The sequence below is a fragment of the Nyctibius grandis genome, chromosome 6 (assembly GCF_013368605.1).
Source record: "Nyctibius grandis isolate bNycGra1 chromosome 6, bNycGra1.pri, whole genome shotgun sequence".
Taxonomy (NCBI): domain Eukaryota; kingdom Metazoa; phylum Chordata; class Aves; order Nyctibiiformes; family Nyctibiidae; genus Nyctibius; species Nyctibius grandis.
Window position 1 is genome coordinate 81,878,058 of NC_090663.1, and position 22,734 is coordinate 81,900,791.

Here is a 22,734-nt window from a genome sequence, read left to right on the forward strand (position 1 = left end):
TTTCTTTAGCCCTTGCATGTTTAACCTTGAAGAGTTCATATTTTTGTCATTTTCCATATAATTGTTGTACAATATGCACAGTTAAAAGTCCCTAAACTAATCCCTCTCTAGGAAAGTGTTCTCGATCAACGACGTTGATTTTTTTTTCTTTCATAAATTTGTTCAGGGCATTTGTTTGTGCAGTTTGTGTGACAAAGTAAAGTAAAGAAAATAGATGACAATTTCCTTTGCCAACTATCTGCCTTGAAACCAGATTTGAAATGTGGACACCGTTTTTACAGGCACACATTTCAGCCACAAAAATACAGGCAAAACTTTTTTTTGATCTTTCAGCTTTAAAACTCATTCCACCATTCTTTTCTTCAGATGTTGAGATTCTTTCTGTAATACTCACTTTTGTGACTCAATGCCATCAAAACCATTAATAAGGAAAATATCTAGAAAAACATTATTTTATTTGCTTACCATCATCATCTTCTGTGGGTTTCATTTTGACATAAAATTTGATTAGCGTGTTACCACAGAGCTTGCAAAATTTTATGAATACTCTGATTTAAAGAAAAAATGAGTATCTGAGATACCCAGAAACCTCTTGGATGTTGCATGCACGCTTAGAGACCATACTGCCCTGGAGAAATATCGAGGATATATGAAAGGAGAGTGGCCTATTGGTTGAGGTGAAGTTTCCTGTTTCAAAATACATACAAACAAAACTGTGTATTAGAATATCCAACCTGCAGATGTTCGATACTTCTCAAACACAAAAGCATTTAGAAACAAGTAATTATTAAACCGATGCTTGCCTCTTACTAAAATGCAATTGTAACCTGAAAAACGACACTGAAAACCAGCACCCTCTTACTGATTTTTTCCTGCCCCCTGTGTAGTTGCGGATGCTTAATAAGAGTCTGATACTTGTATTTCTGAAATGTCAGAGCTTGCCAGCATATCAAGAGCAAGAAAACTCGCATGCTTTTAGGTCCCAGTATATACTATGGGAAAAGATGTATGAAATTTCTCTCTAGTAACAAAATCATTTGTTACAACATAGCTCAGTGATACTAATTTGGTATGTTTGACATAACCAGTCATTGGTGGTTTTTTAGTTGTGATTAACACAAACATTCTAAACTTATCCAGGAAATACCTCTGTACTTTTTCATACCACTATGTAATCTTTGTTTGTCATTGCCAAATGTACTGCATTTTCTGTAAACAAATCCAGGTGACATGGATATTGACGTCCATAATTAAAGCTAAGAGTCAGAAAGGAGGAAAATGGCCTAAACTTGCAGTCACTGAAGTAATGACAAAATTCTTAACTTTGGCTGAAAGCAGGATTGGGAAAAAAGGTTGATTTGTCAGAGCTTATCTTGAGCAGACAATACTTGGAGTGCAGAGTGCACTGTTGTGGTATTGCTTGGTTGTTTTACCGTAATCAGCATACCCATCAAATCATATCCCTTGATAGTAGTGTCACTTTTCTTCCTTAATACACTTATTCTTAAATGACAAGCAAAGATTTTAGAAATATTGTTGTTTTTGCTGAAGTAAAAGAAAAACATATAAACACAAATAGAAAATATCTCAGTCACATTTGCCAAATTGCTTTATTTATGTTATGTCTGTAGATGAAACTAGGTGCCAGAAAAGAGATACTGCATCAGACATTATTACTTATACTCCAGCTGCCAAGGAAAAATTTTGTCAGTAGCCTACAGTAACATTTGGACCAAAGATACATGGATGTGCAGCTTTCAGCATTTTTACGATGTAGAGTACAGCTTCTCTCACAGGTCCTCTGTTTCTGGAACAGTGTTGGAATCCGAAGGCTGAATGAACACTACAGGAATATTCTCAGACGTCCATCCTTTAGGAGTCCTATTGAAGGATCTTCTGGCAGCAAGAGGGTTTGCAAGGATCATGAATCTGGGATCATTTAGCATCAGTAGATTAAAATCTGGTACCTTGAATTTAACCAGCTTTGATGCTCTTTCAAAACCACCAAAGGGAGTGGCAACTCTGTAGATATTAGAGAAATAAAAGTAAAATGTGATTTTAAAAATACCTGTTTTCTTTTCCTCCAAGGACCTGAAAAGAACAGAAGCTATTTTAATTATACAGATTTGGTATAATTTATTGTTTACATTTTCAAGCTTTTGGGAGAAGTATTCTGATTGTTTTTCTGGCAAATTCTCTTTAAGATCCAATTTATTTTCCCTTAGATAAAGCCTTCAGCCTTCTTCAAAATGCAAATGGATGGAAAAGCCGAGGGAAAAAGATGTTGCAAGAAAAACTTGTCATTGGTGAGTCACAGTTACTAAACTTATTTTGTTGGTGATAAGTTGATAAATCTGAAAACACAGTTCAACATATTCTCTCTAGAAAGTAATTAGTTTAGGAAGTTCTCACCCCGTTTTCTCCTATCCCCAGTTGCTTGTTCTTCCCACTACACTATATTTCAGCACCATATTGTTGTACCAGTTAGAATGTATGCGGGTTGTGCTATAAACTTGGGTCACTTTTGGGTTAAACAAAGACCCTTCAAAACAAAGGAGCATTTTAAAATCCAAATTATTTCAGCAATCTGGTTTATATCATTACACTCAAACAATTGTAGCAATACAAATGAGGAGGCAGTAAATCATAATGTGAAGTAGAAAGGAACAGCCAAAGACAACAGGCTCTGGAAAGGAGGGGAATGGGTGAGGACTTTTTATACCAGCTTTGTTTCTGAAGAAAATGTTTATGTAACTAACCTTGAAACACTGGCTGAAATTGGTCCCTAGTCTTCAGCCAGTATTTTTCATGTTATTTAAATGTAAATATTCCCTCAGGCGATAAGCCTGAGAAACTAAAAGATAAGAAATACTAAGCAGGAACTGACTGTTACATACATTTGCAAATATTTTAAAACAACAGTATTTCCAAACACCTCCCATGATTCTTCTATATTTGCAGGTTTCTAGGCTGGAAAAAAAAAACCCTGAGTTTTTCTGTCACTTTTTTCAGACTCCTTTGTATAAGCAAACATGACCAAACAGACTATTATACGTGCTCTGCATTTTGATGGGCTGTAGAACTTTGCTGGGATATATTCTGGCCAGTTAAGGGTGTAAGATTTTTAAGCTACACATGAGCACCTGATTTCTTCAAAGCTAGATACATAGTGGCATGTGAAAATGAATTTTTGTTGAAATGGAATTTCACCAGCCTTGGTAGGTTTTGTGTGTTTGATACAAAACAACAGATCTGCTGGTATATATTTCCAGTTGCTCCAGGTATTATAGCAGAAACACAGAGAAATTAATACCAACAGAAATGAAAAGAGATCCTTTGAAGGTCTGACTAGGATTTTCAACAACATAACTATAGATAAAACAAAACCTAGGGAGAATTAAGTGCGCACACACCAAAAAAAGAGATTAATTCAGAAAAATTAATCTGTGACCTCGAAGAAATGGTACTGCTTTATCATTACACAGATAATTCACTGAATTTCAGTACAAGCAGCTGAAGGGGATGGCGTTAACTCCAAAGGGTCAATCCTGTAAGATATAAAAAATAATGAAAGTTCTGGGCATGCACACTTACTGAGAGAAGAGCGCTGCTTTGGATTAAGCTCTAAAACTGTTTCTCAAATGAAGATAAGACAAGATTTTGCAGCAGCAGCCGGTCTAGGCATTAAACTCTCTTGAGGTCAAAGGAAATTCTTTATACAAAGTGCCTGTGGTATCAAGCTTCTCTTGTGAAACTGTCTTCTAGGCCACAATGTCAAATTGGATACTGTATGATACTGATTAAAAATAATTGCTTGGTAATTGGCACAGAGTGAATGTAGTGATCTACATCTTACAGGATAATAAAGATTGTTTTAATTGCTGCTCTAATTAAGGCACACATCTCACATTGTTGTAATATTTAATTTTCATCAATATGTAAATTAAAGGGATAATCAATATGAACAGAACAATAATAGCTGTATAAAATGCAAAACAATTCTGTAGTGTAAAACTTCCTCTTTGTAGTATTTTTGGGTTTTAAATATATTATGTTTCTGTAGGCAACAGAAACAGGAGGGCGTTCTATGGAAATTCAAGTATCTTTTGTGGGAAAAAACCCCTTGTAGTTCCTGTACAAAGTCTGGCCTTGGAGAAGTGTGCATTCCTGCATGCTAGGCAGAAGCACGTGATGATCGACATAAAGGAGAGTACAGTAATTGGCTAAGAGATGTTAATTTTCCTTTACAACAGCAGTATATTTTTGTGAGCAATAACTTGTCTGACAACATGGTGTTGTAATGACCTGTGTTGTGCGCACATCAACTGTGTCACTTGAGCTCTGATTCATTGCCTAGAAGCCTAGATCTCATGTGTAAAAAATTCCAGTAGTCATTGCTCATAATAAGGGTGGAAATGCTGGTTCAGAGCCATAGGAAGTGGCACCAGGAAGTGTAAGAGATTGTTAAATATTCACTTTGCATATTCCTAAAAAGTAGGTGCATGATTTAACAATAGCAGGCACAACCATGTTTATTTTTAGCTGTTATTTTAGCAGGGCTTCTTTTTTTTTTTTCCCTGTAGTCTTTCTTACTGAACATTATATTGTCTCAACATAGGAGACTACTTGGAGTTGATTATTTGGGAAAGTCTGAAGAAATGTTTTAACCGTATTGGATTAGCACCTTCAATTACATAATTACAAAAAAACGTGAATTTCACATTTTAAAATGGGACTGTCATTCTTAGAACCTTCTGCTTGTTGTTAATTCTGTGCAAAAAGGAGACATAGGAGCAAAGAACCTGACCCTGCAAAATGCTCAGAGCTTCATGGTAGCTTAGTGCACGAGCTAATGCCAGTTTTGCAGAGGTCTTTAGGTGCTAAAGAACCGGCTAAGCACTCAGCTTCCACTAATCTCACATCACTTCAAGTTAGCACCCAAAATTCCTTCAAGGCTCTGGATCTCAGCATTTTTACAATCGAGTTCAGAATCCATTAATCAATAAAAACAGAGCCCAGTCCAGATGGACTGGATTCCTGTAGGGGTTTTGAAACAGTAGTCTTTGGGAATTGAGAAACCTGAGCAAGAATTTATCTGGTAGGAGACGCAGAACTAGTCAGACTTGCTTGCCTTATGTGAGTAAGATGTAGTGCTTTGTATGTTACTCATAACCCTACCTTTGACGTTTTATCCAGCTCCAGGAAAGCGGGTGGAATAAAGGTACTAATTTAACTAATATTACGAACTCCTGAACAAATGTAGATTCATGCTCTCTTTCCCACAGATGATTACTAGGTGCTTCCACACTGGTAAAAGAGGCGAGAAATTTTTTCACCAGTAAATAGTTCTTCAATCCTAACAGGAATTAATCTCCAAGAGAAATCAGATGGCGTGGCTCTGTTCTGCAGCATTTCTCTGCTAGTACAGATTCACTTTCATCCAGGAGGAGGAAGGGTAGCCTCATCTGAACCATCTATTCAGAGATCCTCAGAATCCAGTTTCTCTGATCATGCACGCTGTCTAGTGCTGTGTGCTATTAAACCATTACTGGCTGTCTCACAGAAAGCCCTGCCCCAGAAGGCAAATGCGCTTGACGTCTTCTACCACCGCTTCTTCCTTCACTGACCTGCCAGCACCTCAAGATCACTGCAGCATAAAATGCATACTAAACCCCAACTAATACCTCTATGAATTCCTTAGTTCTGATTCTGCTACTATTATAAAAATTGCACTGCCACAGAGCCCAGAGTCGCCTCTTCATTGCTGTCAGTGGAAAAAAAAAATCTGAATGCTGTTTAGTGCTGAATATACTTTTAAACCATGCATGTGCGCATCTGTTCCAACACATCAGACATCCCTAGCTGGTAAAGTTGTGTTGCTTTTACAGTTTGTTGTGTAACAAGGAAAGCTGAAAGGAACCTGAATATGGCCTGTAAAGTCTGAGTGCTGTTTTAACAGATACCGGTGAATGAACTGGGAAGAATCTCAGGCCTGTTTCCTTTGGGAGTCCTGTGCATCACCCTTACTGTTAACCACACCCTCTCCTGACTAGCGATGACTGTACTAGTGTTTTGCAGGAGAACAAACATAATGGCACTTTATTGAATCATGAAGCATGATAGAGAGCCTTGATTGATACCCTCACTGATAACAAAATGGGGCCATTATATTGCACTTTAATTGTTTAATAGAGTATCATTTGCTTTCTCTCCAAGACTGCAATTAAAGAAGTCAAGGATGCTGTGACCTAGATTCACAGAATGACTTAGTAGGATCTAGATACAGAAGTCCAAAGAGATATCTCACCTTATGTGCAAAGCCCATAGGCTGCTAAATTCTTCAGGTGCTTAGCATTTTCCTTATACAAATGCTCAGATCTGCCTTTATCTTAGCTATACTGGCAGCTGCACCTATCTTAAACCAAAGCTCATCTGTGAATCTCTAATTAATAATCTTTTGCCTAAAACTTACATGCTTCAGAACATGCATAATATGCTACTGCAGCAAGCTTTGAGCAAAATAGCACATCATTGTCCTTTCTCTCAAAATCCATGGCTGTTAGTGTTGAACCTCTGTGTCAAATAATAGTATGTCTGTGACCAGAGCTGTTCTGCAAGAGAGTTGGATTCTCTTTAGTCTGAGGACATCTTTTGTAAGAGTGGATCTAACTGCACACATATAATATTCCAGCAAAAACGCTACCCAGAATTAAAAAATTACTTGTTTTAGACAGAGTAGGACTCTTAGCCTAGACATCAGGCCACATAACTAATAGCAGAGAAATGTAGTCCTGTTTTCTGCTCCTAAATCTGTTGGTTTAATTTACTGTAACCAGTAATTAAAGTAAGTGCATTGAAAGATCTGGGGACTCAGATGTAGGCCCAGGTGTCTCTTTCCCCAAGTGAGTTTCTTAATTGTTCAGCTAGAGAAAGATGTGTACTCCCTCTAGCCTAAAGAGGTTTATTATTTTCTGTACTATGGCACAGGTCTTAATAAGGGAAGTGAAGAGTGTTCCCACCTCTTCCGGGGAAGAGCCAGAAACCAGGTTGTTACACCTCTATTCAGGGTCTGACATTCCTGAAGAAATAAATCCAGGCTGGCCACATTCTAGGAATGTCTATACAAATTTTAAAAGAATACATGTGACCCCGGCTCTATTTTTGGAAAGAAAGATCTTAATCTAGCCCTGACCTGAAGATAGGCAGACAGAATTAGGTGCTGACGGCCATAGCAAAGAGAAATTTAAGTCACAAATAGCCTTCTCTGTAATGTTTTCTGTTGGTTAGCTTGGCATGCAGTGTGCTGTCTGTTTTGAATCCCATAATCAGACACCCCACTCTCCCATGCATTTTCAGGAGTGTAGACACCTAAGTCATGGGTGTAAAATCCTCTCCAAGAGGTTAGTATCTTGAATTTAAATTTTGCAGATTCTCAATTTCTTTTTGGATTGTTCTGGTTCCATGGGATAAAATTTATAGAAGCAAGTTTCTGTTAGATTTTGTTTTGGTTTGTGGCCAGCCGTGGTGATCAAGGGCAGCTGGCCTAGGCTGGCCCACAGGTGTATTCTATGTCATTAACATCAAGTTCACTACAAAAGGCAAAGCTTGCTAGCAAAGAGGGGTTTTTTTTTGATCTCCTCTCTTCACTCCTCAGTATTCTCAAAGATTGCTACTCCTGGAGCAACTTGCCAGCACTCTGTAGTTAAGTATAATTTTGTGTGTTTTGTATTATCATTGATATTTGTTTCTTTATTTTATTAAATTTGTTTAACTTTAACCCACGAGTCTCTCTCCTTTTCCCAATTCCCTTTCTTGGTTGGGGAAGGGACGTTGGGTGAGAAAGCAACTGTTATTGTTTAGCCCTGGGTGTGGGCTAAGTGAAGACATGGATCTACTCCTTGCTGGAAAACATAAATCTGAGTGTACTGTATGTAACAGCTTTTCTAGGTCCACTAGGCATCCTTTTATTTTTTTCTGGATGTGGATTTTTTTCCATGAGAAGGGGAGTTGTGGTGGATTATATTTGTATGCTGTATGTTTTAAGTTTACCGATTTCACAGTCTGGATCTGGATTTATGTGCCAGGTTTTAGGTTTTTATGGTAGCTACAAGGGATACTATTGACCTTTCCCTTCTATGAATGCACATATGTTCAAGAAATTTGAACTGTGGTGAGCCACAGTTCTGCCATGTCGTACATAGAGAAAATCTTCATAGAAAGAAATCTGAACAGTTAGTGTTGTAAAGGGGATAACTAACAGAATATGGAACCACAGCTCAGCTAAAAATCCACACAGAAGCTATCAGATACTATCTCAAGACACGTACGCCTATTAATGGGGCCTCTGTACCCTGTCTGATCCTGTCTTTCACAGTAATGACTCGCATGGCTGGACTGAGAATCTCTCTTGTGAGAGGGACAACTGATTCTGTCTCTATTCCATGTATATGTATCTGGCATTTTTTTGATTTTTTTTTTTTTTTTTTTTTCCCCCAGTTACAATAGCCATAGTACATAAACTGTGCTGTTACTGTTCCAGTGTTAGCAGCTGTGGCACATCTCTCTGACTTGTATTTGCTGTTTTGTCTGCTGAGAAGAGTTGTGCCACGCAGACTTAATTATTAACATGGCAATGTATATTGCTGATAAGAAAACAGGATTAGTGTCGTGTCCGTAGTGCCAATTTTGATGTTGCATTGTGTAATTCTTTAGTCCTTGCACTCATAGTTGAGGCCCACCTCAATGTCAGGAACACAAGTGTTGTTTGTGGTATTTTTCTCTAAGTTTATATTGCCATGAGCCGTTTTCTTTTCCAATAGATTGCTGTCTGGTGTTTTGAGGAACGGTTTTGGTTTGGCTCAGCTGTCTGGAACTCAGCAGGGGTTATTTAGGGAAATATTGTCCATAACTTCAGTAAATAACAATAGTGTGAATGGTATGAATGCAAGCAAAATGACTTAAGTAGGGATGTGATTTAAAACTTTAAAAGTAGTTCAAAACCCAGTATTATCCATGTATCTAGAAGTTCTACTGAAAACCTTGGTATACTAGTTACTATGTAAGTAACTTCACTCTTAGGTCCTGTTCTACTTCAAAGGTTTTTTAAGTCTGCTTGTAATGTTTTATCTGTTAATTTGTTACCAAAGGTTGTCAAAGATATAAAAAAATGTTGAAAGCAATAAAATATGCAATCTGCTAACTATTTGGTGTGAGGGATTGGTTGAAGAATAAAGTTCATTGCACTATCACTGCCTAAAAACCAAGCCAGGTTAGCTGTATTAGAAAAAAAAAAAGTGGTTTGTGTTATACAGCTTACGAAGTTTTGACTGAGAATTTCCCTGGTAAATCTTAAGATCCTGTACCTACTACAGTCAACAACAGAAATACTGAAAGGAGTTTGAAGCATTGCTATAGCCTGTTTCACATTTATTGAATACACTGGATTCTGATAACTTCTTTCTTTCTTTCTTTCTTTCAATATTTTCAACAATTCATCTTACATTCCTGGTTCTACAATTTAATTTTGGGTCCATACTTTAGAGAGAGACTAGTTTTCTCCTTAATGTTCTTGTTTGCCACTTGTAATCTGTGTGTGTGTTTATGCATATACTTGCAAACACAGGTGGTAGGTTTTTTAACAGCTGGTGGAAAGATTTCATAGTAATTTCTCTGCACTGTAAAATTCAGTGTCCATTCAGAATTACCTGTTAAAGCTCCTGTAGTCAGGCAGTTCTGGCTTTGATTCAGGTTTAAAAAGTTTAGGATATAAAGCTTCCAGCAGCTCTGGATCATCCCTAATGGCTTCTATCCAGGGAGACTGATAATACTTTGGCACAGAAGTAGTGTTGAACTTTTCAGGAGGAATTTCTTTCAGTGGTCCAGAATATCCTGCAAGGCGATCAAGGCAAAACCATTATAATAATACTTTGCATTTTCTGCTTCTTTACCACCATCCCATGTAACTAGGAAGTAACATACCATCATTTCCCAGTTAGGTAAAATGAACAATTGAATCAAGTCACCTGGCCAGTGCTACACAGAAACAGAAAGCTGGCAGGGGGGGATTTGTAGCAGTGTAGATAACTGCTCCAGAGTATTCCACCATCTTTTGAGGCTAAGATTATTTTATTTTTATATAAATTTGTTTCTAGCATTTTAAGCATTTGTTTGAAACCAAACTGTAGCTACACAGCCCTTGGGTCGAATTAACAACAAGATTTTGAAAACAGCCTTTTGATTAAAACAAAGATAATTCTAGAGTCTTTGGGTGAGATTTTCCAAAAGTATTAAAAAGGAGTTAAGATCACAGCTATTATAGTGGAGTTTTTGTCTTTGCCTCTGCCTTAGATGCTTTAAGACATCCTATCTACTTGATTCTCTGGTCCTTTTCATCATATGAAAAAGTAAAGAATCAGTTGTTTTCTCTGAATAATCATCTGAGAATTGGGGTCTGATCAAAATTTTACTAAATAAATTAATTCCATATTCAGTGTGATTTCTTCTAAAGCCAAGCACAATATGGCAGGAATAAATTGGGGGGGGAAGCCAGATCTTAATGTACAATTTTCAGAATTAAAACCAGCAAGGGATTATCCTTTTAAATATATACATAAATCTACTATTTATTTGAAAAATGAAGGAAATCTATTCTACCCTTTTACTATCCCACTAAATCTAGCTCTTTAAATTAATGCTGCTTCCTTCTATAAACTTAAAAAAAACTCTGTGGTTTAATATCTACTCCTTTTGCCAGATCTTTTTTTCCTAAAGAAAGGCTTGAAGATTTCTATCATGTCTTAGCAATGGAAATTACCTCTGTTTGTGTTGTATTTGACCAATGGAAGTGCAGAGTCTTAGCAGTCACTGAGAGAGTAGCATTGACCTAGTTTACATAGACTGGAAAAGGTCTGCACAAAACATGCATTGAGTAATTCTGAACAAAGAAAGAATTTGTAAAAACCACAGTCTGCTCATGGATAATTCATAAACAGGAAGAAGGGCTATATCACTGAATAAATTAATTAAAACAAATTAGCCTTCTCTAGTCTTTAAAGAATACAAAATAAGGCTGCCTTGTAGCTCACTGCTTTAGATAAAGTTAACAATACCCTCACAGTTAAGGACTTAAAAAGGAATTTGCCTCTGGCTGTATAAACTGTTTTTTTTTAAGTTACTCCTCTGTAAAGGTTTCTAGGAAAACTTGCAGTGACTTTGGATTTACGTTTATGGGTAATTGAACTCCAATGGCTAACTCTCAGACTGCTGAGCAATGTGTTGCATATTAGAAGCAAAGGTTTAGCAAAGAAAAATCAGTATATTAATCTGGTTTTAAATCTGAGGATCTGTTTCTCAATGTTTATAAGACCAGTAAATATAGGAGCAGTCTCTCTTGATATTAAGAGATGTTTTCAGTTCAGGGAGAAGTAGTACAAAAGGTATATCAAATCTTTAAAAATGAACAGAAGCAACTGAAAAGCACCACTTTACATTACTGTGGGAGATTCTGATTAGTTCTCTGACTCAAATTTATTATTTCTATTAGTAAGTCCGTTAACAAATTCGTGTTGAAGTTACTCTTTCATAAGAGGTCCTTCCTCTGCTGTGAAATGAGAACTAAACATATTTAGTGTCTGTAAACTCATATATTACCTGGGGCAATGTTGTCAGGATGTGGTGGGCTCCGGGGATCAGGTGTGTTAGGAGGTGTCATTGGGGCATGCTGGGGAATTCCTTCAACACTGAGGCCATCCATTTTAACACTCTGTATGGGCTCTCCACGCTGCATTCAAATAGAAATAAAATGAAACAGATTCACAACTCTCTTACATTGGCTATGTAAGTAAAAATGAATAATTTTTCAGTGTTAAGAGTGATATCCCAGCACAATTTTAAATGTCTGTATTACAAGTGTGTGAATGCTTTATTGAAAGGCTTAGAGGTGTTGTGAGCTAGGTCAACAAGACCCCGGAAGCCTTATAACCATCCAGCTGAGTTGTCTGACCTTTTCCTAAGTTTGGGATATTTAAATATTGATACGCAGTCTGCAAAATGTGTCCCTTGGATCACTAGACGCTAGAAGCTATTGTGTGCCAGACAGAGAACCTTTGCTACCTAAAGATTCAAGAAACCGGGCAAGTTTGAGCAATCTGAGTTTCAAAGCACTGATTATTCAGCTTGGCATTTTCTTTTCCTTTATTTGTAATAGTAATAACAACTTCAGTGCAGGTCACTTTCTGGAGATTCATGATATGCTGTTATTTTCCACCTTCCTATTGGGTCATCGGTTCTAAGGAAGCATCCAAAGGCTTAATCATTGTTGCGTAAATATAGAATTAGAGTCTCATAAGAAGTCAGTATCTTATTTTAGCTATGACACATAGGCCAAAGGCAATTTAAATATAGACTGTTTTAGAGTAAGAGTTTCTTAAAGTAGGAAAGCAAACAAATACTTGTTTAAATTTGAAACAAAAGAAGATCAAGGCAGTATATTTTCTAGCCATCCTGAAGTACGTTAGAAGGATTAATTTTGGCAGGCAGAATCATAAAGATGATGAAGACAACACAAGTGGTGGCTAAATAGGCATTTAAGGGAAGGGAACAGAAACCAAAGAGGCATCATTTTTTTCACATGTCAGAATGTCATACTGACTGTACAGCATGTGTACTGTGTTTTTGTGGGAAGAAGTAGACTAGAGGGGAACTGACCTGTCAGACTTTGTAGCAAAAGTATGGAACTGGATACAGAGATTCTGATGAGATTGATGTTGTGCTCAGATTTTATCTGTGTAGCTTCTAATACTCAATAGAGGGAGAAATTAGGGGGACAGTATTCATAGATGGGCTTCTAAATAATAATGTTCTAATAATAGTTTTGGGTGCTCAATAGAGTTATTGAGTTTTTTTTATGGGATTAGTTTTGTGCAGATTTATTTTAAAAAGGTAGATTTATCAAATCTCAAACATGATCCCATTTGATCCCTGTGTGATTTAATTTCCGTTCAGTGAGTGGCCAAAGAAATTTGAAATATCTGCACCATAAAAAAAAAAAACCATAAAAATTTTTCTTCTATGATACGGGATATTAAGACATAATTTTCTTCCCAAGTAACGTTAATTTTTTTGTATGGGAAATGTAAAGGCCACAGAATTACAAATGTATTTGCCTTTACAGTCAATAAAGTATAGAGAATTCCTTCTTCAAGAAGGGACAAAAAAATATTTTAGAGATTTCAGCTGTGATATTGGAAGTATTGAACTCAGCTCCAATAATAGCCTCTCTGACTGTTGTGAGATCCCTCAACATTTTGGTTAGCATGGACAATGGTAAATTGCAAATGCCTCTCTTATTGTCTGCTCCCAAAGCTTCCTTATGAGATGCAACGAGACAAAAAGTTTCTTTAGAGTCAACAAATTGCATTCATTTTACTGTTTCTGATTAATTTACAAGTATGTGTGTGATTTCTTTAGTAAAATTTAATATAATATGAGTAAGCCCTTTGGTGCTTTGCTGTTCTGATTAATAAATTATTTGTTTCCTATTTGTACCAATACAAACTTCAGATTCTGTCACAACAATACAGTACATATAGTTACAATTTTTCTTAGCCCAAGTGAAGATTAAAGAAGAGTTGAGTCAAAGTCATTGTATGGATTCTGTAGGGGTTGGATGCTAACACAATCGTAGCACCACCTATACAGTGATTAGTTGTAAAAGCTTCAGGAATGAGAATTGCTGTTATACAAGAAATATTTCCTAGGTTAATTAATGATAATTAACTTTTGTAGTATGTATTTCTCTTCACCTTCAATGCAGCTTAAAAGTACTGGGACAAAGTCTGCTTCTTTAGTCGCGTACCTTTGTATCTGAAACCAGTGGGGATGCGTACATGTAACTGAGAAGCAGAATTTAATACAGTACTGAAGTTAGAGGGGCTGGTTACGTGCTGTATTAGACTGGGCATAGAGTATTCATGTTCAAATAATTGAACCTTGCAGCATGTTGGAGAGTTGGGTAAAATTTATGAATGTTGTCCCTGTTTTCAGAGGTTAAGCAAAAGGTTTAAATATTTTGCAAAGGCTGCAGATGAGACAAACGCTGGGTGCATTTAGTTCCTGCCATGAGGATTCCCAGGTTATCACTAATGCTTTAGCCCAATTCCTGAAGGACTAGTTTAAAGAATTGTTGTCTTTCAGTGACAAACTGACTTTCCTTTTTCTCCCTGTTGAGAGAGGCAGGCCAAAAGTGTATTAGTGCCAGTTGTGAGAGTCATTTTGCTGCCTGGGAACCACGCTGAGACCACCAACCTGTTTTGATCAAAATACTTACTGGTTACATGAAACAGACTTTTATTTCTTCCAACCTTTTGAATATCATTAACTAGTTAATTTTGACATTAACTAGTTAATTTTCAGTAGTCAATGAGCCAATTCTTACAGGATAAGAACTCCGATCACTAATAACCTGAGTTGGATTTGAATGAGAATTATTTGAATCTGATGTCCTTAAGTATTAAGGCTTTCCGATTTTTTTATTTGTCTATAAAAGCTCAGTAAAATCCAAATGGCTCACTTCATGTTAGCCTCATTCTAGTACAGGATTTTTCTTTTATTCTTCCTGAAACTACAAATAAATCATGCACAACGTGTATCATGAGCACCAAGGGAACCCCAGGCTAGTCTCACTGTGTTTCATTAATAAGTTATTACAAAATACTCACATTTCTTGGCTTGTTTGCGACATAATGATAATTTTCATATGTGTATTTGTCAGATCTCCGCTGACGTCTCTTGAAGAGTCTTGCACCTATGTTGCTGAGTGTTGATAGTTCCTCTACCATGATATCTCTGGGGGTGCTGACTTTTTTCCCAAGGTTTAAGCTGGGTGAGACTGCAATACAATGGATAAATATACACCTCTGTTTTTCTTAAATGCCTGATACTGCATACCCTACACCTGAAATCCAACAACATGTTAATGCATACTTATCTAACACATAACATAGCTTCATACGGTGTTAGTGAAGTGAATCATTCTTCCAAAACTTTGGAGCATTATATTGAACACCACAAACCTGTTTTGTTTTTTTTTTTAAGATGCTAGGCACCTCAGGCTCCAAATTTACTTCAGTTGAATGGCATTCAGCTGTTACCAAAATCAGGTCTATAATGTCCTACACACCATCTTAATAGCAGACTGGTAAAAACTGGCTTTTGCTGAAACAAGGAACAAAATTCCATCTGACCCCAGTGTTCCCACATCAAATCTTCAGTTAGCTTTATATGTCCTGCATTAGACAGATGAGTAGGTAACCCTTCTTAAACATGCCTACCAGTTTCATATTGCTTATAAACATTTTATTTTCAATTATTCTTTAATATTCTGCCTGCTTCTGAAATCTGGGGCATGTTTTGTACTTTAAGAAAAAGTTTGCATTAGAAAGTCTATATTAAATAGTATTTTTAAACTATCTTTAAAGAAGCTTTCAAACTAATGCTCAAGATGTTGAAAATGAGAGCCCTAGCAAAGAATTACAACATACTCCTAGGAGCTGATATATTTAGAACATTTTGTTTTTAATTCTCTCTAAGAGGAAGCTGAATTACTAGATGTAATATTACTTTATTCACTACTGGGGAAAAACTCCTTTGTCTTTAGTGACCTCCTGGGTGATTTGAAAATGAAAACGCAGAGGAAGGGGGAGATCAATGGGACTGTAAACGGAGAACTCCAAATATCAGGAACTCTACTGGTCATCTTCGTGGTAATGTTCTGGAAACTGGGGTGCTGGTGGCAAAGAGCAAGCTGTTGCTTAGTGGCTGAACTCTCTCACGGGATGTCCTCAATCTATAGATAAAGCTTAAACCTTAGAATGCAGTAACTTCAACACTGAACAAACTATTTTCTACTAATTTGTTTCTGCTTAGAAGGTTGCAGAATTTAACAAATATAACAATAACTGGATTGCATAGTAAAACCAGAACTTTTAAGAAAATAATTCCTATTGCCACTTTATCATTTTATTCGTTGAAATTGTTCTCCTCAGTTGTTCATTAACTTCAGCAAGAAAAATAGGAAGATGCTTTGAGGATTGTATCAATGGTCTAATATGTTTCTCTGATCCACTTACTCAAAGTCAGATTCTGTTATTTCTTTAATAATAAGACATTCTAGTCTTCACATATTCTTACAGGATTTAAAATTCTTAACTTTGACATGTATTTTAATGCATTAAAATGAAAGGAAAGCAAATTCTGTGTAAGCCATTGTATCTTGCTTCCAAAGCGAGCACACAGGAAGCCCAGTTTAAAATTAACATTACAAATTAATTAACTGCAGAAGGTACCTAATGTCAAAGTTAATATTGCGTACGCAGAGTTTAATTTTGAATAAATGTCATATGTTCAACATGGCATATGTCTCCTAGTAACTTTATGTTGGAAAAACAGTGTGATTTGCTGATGTTTAGGAAAACTTAATTGAGACAGGTATAGTAAATATTTAGCCGAAGCTGTATAGACAAGAGTTTTCCATGTAGCAAATCAAACAAGTTTGTGGGCCCTGGAGTGCATCACTGTTGATCCGCTGCTGTTCATACAGATTTCAATTGAATGTTTGCAATAGATTTAACTGGAGCAAAAGCAAGCTAACTGTGTTGTGAGCTGGCGCATGCACTTCTGCTTTAAAAATAGTATATGCAAAGAATCTGAACACCCTCCTGTTATTTAAGAGGTAACTACAAAACAGAGAGTTCTTAACATGGAAGAAAATGACTCAGCGTGCCCAGTGTAGCCATATCAGTGACAGATAGTGCTGGGGTTTTGGCTCTGTGGTTGAGATAAGTGCACTAGTGATTGGCCTGTGGCCTGAAATTTAGACCCGCAAGTCATATTTTGGTTTTTGTCATTTCTCAAGATTACGCCAGGGGTATGGACTGTTAGATGGTTTTATATTAGTGATGAGTAAGGAATTTCCCCCTCAAATCAGCAACATTTTCATGTAGAAAAAGCTTTTCTTCATTGTTCACAGAGTGGGTAGTATGTACATCCTCAGAGATCGGGGTGCCAAGGTGATTGCAGATCTCTGTCCAAACCGCTCAGTATTCTTCTGGGACACGCTGGATGTTAACTATTTTGGGCCTTGCTGTTCCCTTGCATACGTACTGTTCTTGTTAATGTTAACTGAAGGCTCCAAGGTACTTTGTAACCCACAGTTGTGTACTATTGTGTATCCAGGCAGCATCCCAAAAACATAAGTGTGAAGTTCATTTGAATCCCTTGCCAACTAAAAATCTAATCATCTGTCTAGTTTTATGATGTGTCTAGGGATTGTTTCAGTGTCAGTGCAGAAAAGGTGATGAAGAATGAGAAAAGGAGGACATTTAGAGGAGGATAGAAAGAGAACATCAGTGTCATAAATGGGCGTTGTAAGTTAATAGTGGAAGTTTAATTCATAGTTTAATCCTAATCTTAACCTTTTAGCTTCATTTCTTGATTTGTTCCTGCCAAGTCCTTCCTTGTCCTGTGCTTAAAATCATAACAGACTGTATTTAAATACGATTTATATACTTCCTCCTGCATTCACTGCCTAATCCCCCTTTAATCCTCCAGTTTACAATCTTCTAAATACCTTAATCTGGATTATAAATTTTAATAATGAATATCAGATAGTATGTTTGTTGTAGTATCAGAAATAAGATTTTTTTTTTAACTATATCATGAAAGATAGTTAATCATGTAGATACTGAAGAATGCATTTAAGAAACAGTATAGAACTGGACATGGGGTTTAACTGTAATTGAGGGCTAACCTGATGAACTCCAAGGGCTTCTTTAAACATATGTATTTACAGACATGTTTACCTCTACCAAGTAGTCTTAGAAACATTATGATTAGTCCAAGTCTGCCAGTGAAGAACCAAGGCATTGGGGAGGTCGCTACATCTACACGCTCACTTACTACTACCGTCTCTCTTCTGAGACCATAAGAGGGTTTACAGTTCGTGTCTATTCCTGCAGCATTTTATGATGTGTTGAACATCTCTAAAACACAGTCATGTCCCACAAGCCAACAGGAGATGTGGACTTTTGGTCATTACCCAGAGACTGGTAATCTTTCAGACACTGATAAAAACTTGGCTGATTTTGTATGTTATCAACAACTGTTTCTGCTGTGAATATCTTTTAACAAGGAATCTGAGATTCACTGTTTACCTGAAAGCATTGTAATAAAACAGTACATTTAATTTTTATGTAATTACTAGGTGCAGGACCTTCATTACTAACAGTGATGCAAAACCCAGAAAGACAGCAGTTCATCCTCCAGCTCTTGGGTTAAGCTTGTTGAATTAACAATTAGGGGAAAAATAACATGTCAAAAACTAATAGAGCTGAATTTAAATACCAAATTTCACCTTTATTTTTCCAAGAATTGTTCAGATTTGGTCCCAAAGAACTAGTATATACTTCCTGTGATTACAGGTTTGATTATCCTCCTGTTCCTTAACTGACATTGTATAACTGTACAATTTCAGGCTCTTATCACACCCATTTAATGAAATTTCATATTTTTTAACATTTAAATATCTCAGGCATCCAAAGAAGATGCAAAAGTAGAATGTACACTTAAAGAGTTAGTATTGCCTTCGGTGGCCACATGTCAGAGCATATCTTGTAGGATAAGCTGCCTGTCTGTGTGTACGAATCTAAACTTGACAGCAAATCTGATAATACGAAAATAATAAAAAGAACAGATTATGTGAGGCAAATGCCAAAGCATCAGCACAGATTATCCAATAGCTCCAATGAATTCAAGGACTGTATGGTAGATTTATTAGTATTGCTATGAATAGCAGCAACATTTACCATGTGAAATGGCTGGTTCCAAACGAACGTATGAAAGACTTTTTTTTTTTTCTTTTTCTTGCTCTGAAGAGCTTATAGACTGTTTCAGGCACGTATAGTGCTTGGGTTCACAATACAAAAAAAAAAAATGGAGTTGTAATGAAATCTGTAAGAGCAGACTGACTTTCAAACTTAAGTGTGTGTCGGTGGAGAATGGAAAGAGGTGTTTACTTAGGAATAGAAATTACAGAAAAAAAACGATGGAAATATCAGAAGGACTAGGACCAGGCACTGAAACTCGTAGCTTCTTTTTCTAAAAACATTGTCTCTTGTCCTACTCTTCCTGCAATCACAACTGTCAGTGAGTACAGAAACCATCCCCAAATTCTTTGGAGCAAAAGTCCACAGAAAGGTTTTTCAATACTGGAATTTAATGTTCAGTGTTTTATCTTCTGCGAGTGGTATTATTTTCATAAATTCTAAATATTAATGGAGCTCCCTGCTTTTTCAGTGAGGCTTGCGGGGTGCTTATCACTTTTAAAATATTGATCTTTTACGTAGGTGGTAAAAGAGGCTTTATGGGGAGGATTGGAAGGATCTCCCAAAGCATCCAGCACATACCTAATGAAAGCCAAGCAGATTTGTATTCCCAACTGAGTTAATTGCTTCTTAAGGTGTCACACTAGAAGTGTAATTTAAAGAACGTGTTTTATAAAATCAAACAACCTTCTCATAAGTGTCTGCATTTTCATCAGTGCAACAACAGAAAAGTAAAATTTCTTCATATAAGATTAATTGGTGGCTTTGCATTAGAGGAGAATTGCCAAATGCTAGTGAGATTTGTTAGTTACAGAGATAAAGGTTGAGAGGAAGGAACAGAGATGTAAACATTTGTTTCAAAACTTTTTATCATTCATATAAAAAAAGCAGAGTGAAACAGAGCAAAAAAAGAGGATACAAATCAGCATATTTCTTAGATTATAGCCTTTTAAAATGGAATGAAGTCATGTTATTAACCCCAAATAATATTCTGAAAGGCTATCCTAGCAGAACGTACATCAGCTGTTAGATTACTTCATTCCTCCACAGCAGTTGTTCATCTGAAAATAGCTTTCAAATGAAAAGAGGCAACTACAAAAGGATTAGTTACCATAGGCAGCACGAAACTCCCACAAGATTATTTATGGCAGAACACCCAGAGACAAAGCTGTAAGAGAGTTAAACTCTATGATTAAAAAAATATATTAGGGAGGGCTAGAGGACATGGCATATACAGTAAGCTGGGTTCAGCGCTATACCATTTCTGTGTATTTCATCCATAATGGCTGATGCTTGTTGTTTCCTCTCTTTGACCATGGCAGAATGTGATAACATTGTGATTTTCTGATACGATTTTTCCTTGCTGAAAAAAAAAAAAACCAAACAAATTTTTACATTGTTGAGCTAGCTTGCACGATTCAGCCAACTTTAATTTCTAATAGCCTGGTTAGAATGGCTGAATAGTGAAGTTAGTTATTTCTGATTTAGAAATACTGCACTTCTAATTGTGCAAAATGCACTGGCAGTTCTTGCTTGCAGACAGGTGCTAGGACATGTTCTGATGGATAGAAGATTCGAAGGAATGGACTTTGAGTTGGCTACATAAATTCTGTAGCAAAATCAGTGTCAGAGGTCTAGGCCTTCTGACAGCTACACTTTATATTAAAAGATGTAAATTCATAAGCAGTATTTTAATTACATCTTGGTTTATGATTTCAGAAATGTTACATTTTGACACTTCTTGATCTAATAAAGATTTTGAGGAACTAAATGAGATGCTCTGGCATCTTTAAAGAAAGTGCATTTCTGACTAAGTAAAAAAATAAGCATCTTTTTAATTGCAGAGTCAAGAGGTTACATAAATGTCTTTTATCTGACAGTTTGTAGGACAGACAATGTCAAAATAGTTCAGGAAACAATACACTTACCCTACTGTTTTGTTGTGCTGAAAAAAGCGATCTCAACCCTTTAGTTGAAGCTTCAGGAGTTAGTTATGCATGGGGATGACCTGCCTGGTCCAGGATGGTTTCTACCCTTGTGCTTGGGTCTGCATGGTGCCTAGTACCGAGACAAACTGGGGGCTGATCCTCTTCGAAGGGATTGGCATCCAGCTGACATCAACTAGTTATATATAGAATCAAACACTCCAGCCACTCATATCTTCCTGGCAAAAGAAGAGAACAGAAAAGATTCAACTGCACCCACAACAAAGAGAGTTTATATCCCTTTCAGAGCTTATTGGAAGATTTAATGGAATGCTCCTCTCATACTCATACAGATCATCTCCTCATCACCTCTGAGAATAATAATCTCCATGTTATAACCAGGAAAGAGACATTTAAAAATAAGGTGTTAAATATATGGATGTGCAAGACTATAAGAGATGAGAATGGCATGGGCTAATCCTTTAGTGAAAGATGAAACCATGCTTCAGTAGTAGCTGATGGCTAAAGTCAGTGGCAGATGGCTGATTGGCTGATATACAGAGTCTGTTCTGAAAAAGAAATGAGAACTTTTTCAGTGTTATATGTGGTAGGACGTAGTTGCTCAACAGGCACACGCCTTGCAAACTGTTAGTCAAAATCTCTTAATTTTCTTTATGCATTAGGAACAGAAACCTGCAGTAATTTGAGACTTGGTAATATTCAGCATTCCAGGATACTGTTCTATCAGTTTATCAAAGTAATGTGTGATATGTAGAGCATGGATATTCCCCCCTTACCCTCCTGTCTGAATGCAGATAGCTGAATTATGGGGCAGTAAAAGCAAGATGAAGTTTTTGTACTCTGATTCAGGTTTGGGTTTGTTCTAGGAAGTTGCTATTTCTTATGGAAAATTATCATCTTGTTTGGCTTAGAGGATTGATCAGAAAATTGCTTGGATCCTGATATGACAGGAGAAAGGAATTCTGACTGTAAATGGAATCCAGAGAGTAATAAAATACACTGACACAATGTGTGTAACTTTTCAAGCAAGAAGCACTTTGAGACAGATGAAATGTATGTGCCTGATGCAATGTCCTAAAAGTCTGCCTGTCCAACCAAAAAACTGCATTATTTTTTCCTCAAGCTTTCTATTCCTAGGATGTTGCAAAACATTTTGCTGAGATCCTAGACATCTCTGCCCCAAAGATGTGTTCATTTTAATCCTCACTATCAGAATTTACCTGCTGCTGTTACTCATTGGTAGTTCTTTTCTAGTTTTTGTGCTTGGATCAGCCACTTCTGACAGTACCAGCAAGCATGATCAAAGTCTTGGTTGAATCTTATCTATTCAACTAAAGGCTGAGATTGTTCTCAGTGGTTCACCACCAAGCTGTCAAGTGGGATTGCAGGAGAGTCTGTCCAGGGTTCATGCTACTCAGGATTTTCATTAATAACTTCAATAACGAAGTAGAGAATGTCAATTAAATGCCAACCTAGGAAAACTACAAGCAATCTGTAGGGGAGAATTTAAATGATAAATTAACTTGATGAACTGAAAAAAAAAATAGTCAAATGCAATTCAGTAAAACCACATCCAAATGAAATTATAAAGTGGCCATTCAACTGATTGACAGTGAACAGCACTTAGCAAATCCAGGAGCTCCTGTTTGGCATTCACAAAGGGACAGTACTCCCAGATTTCAGTTACACACATATGTTTCGTTTGTGTTTAAGATTTTCACAAGCTTTCACTTACGTATCCAGGACCTGCTTCTGATTTTGTTTGCAATATTTTAATATCTGAATAATGGAAATACCATAAGAATATCAGATGTTGCATTCGGTGACCCTGAGGAAAAAATGTGAACACGAACACTGAGGTGTTTGGAAGTTTTGTGGATTCAACGTATTTATTTGTGATACTTGTGTAC

The 22,734-nt window shown here is 36.7% G+C and overlaps 1 protein-coding gene across 1 annotated transcript; it reads right to left on the reverse strand.

Moving 5' to 3' along the window:
* Positions 1-1,585: 1,585 nt before the first annotated feature.
* MYOZ2 (myozenin 2) lies at positions 1,586-20,935 on the reverse strand. Its single transcript, XM_068403900.1, has 6 exons — positions 20,807-20,935; positions 20,138-20,241; positions 14,718-14,887; positions 11,650-11,779; positions 9,705-9,888; positions 1,586-2,022 (listed from the first exon to the last, which is right to left on the reverse strand). Exons 2-6 carry the CDS (start codon positions 20,211-20,213, stop codon positions 1,791-1,793), a joined length of 792 nt encoding a protein of 263 aa, XP_068260001.1. The 5' UTR covers positions 20,214-20,241; positions 20,807-20,935; the 3' UTR covers positions 1,586-1,790.
* Between the last annotated feature and the right edge of the window lie 1,799 nt (positions 20,936-22,734).

Bases quoted from the DNA above. Each gene is read 5' to 3' on its own strand.
- MYOZ2 (XM_068403900.1), bottom strand. From the start codon at position 20,213: ATGTTATCACATTCTGCCATGGTCAAAGAGAGGAAACAACAAGCATCA. The intron at 14,888-20,137 runs GTATAGCGCTGA...ATTGTATTGCAG, and splicing joins GGATGAAATACACAGAAATG to TCTCACCCAGCTTAAACCTT. The intron at 2,023-9,704 runs GTAATTCTGAAT...TAATATCTACAG, and splicing joins GACTACAGGAGCTTTAACAG to AGTTGCCACTCCCTTTGGTG.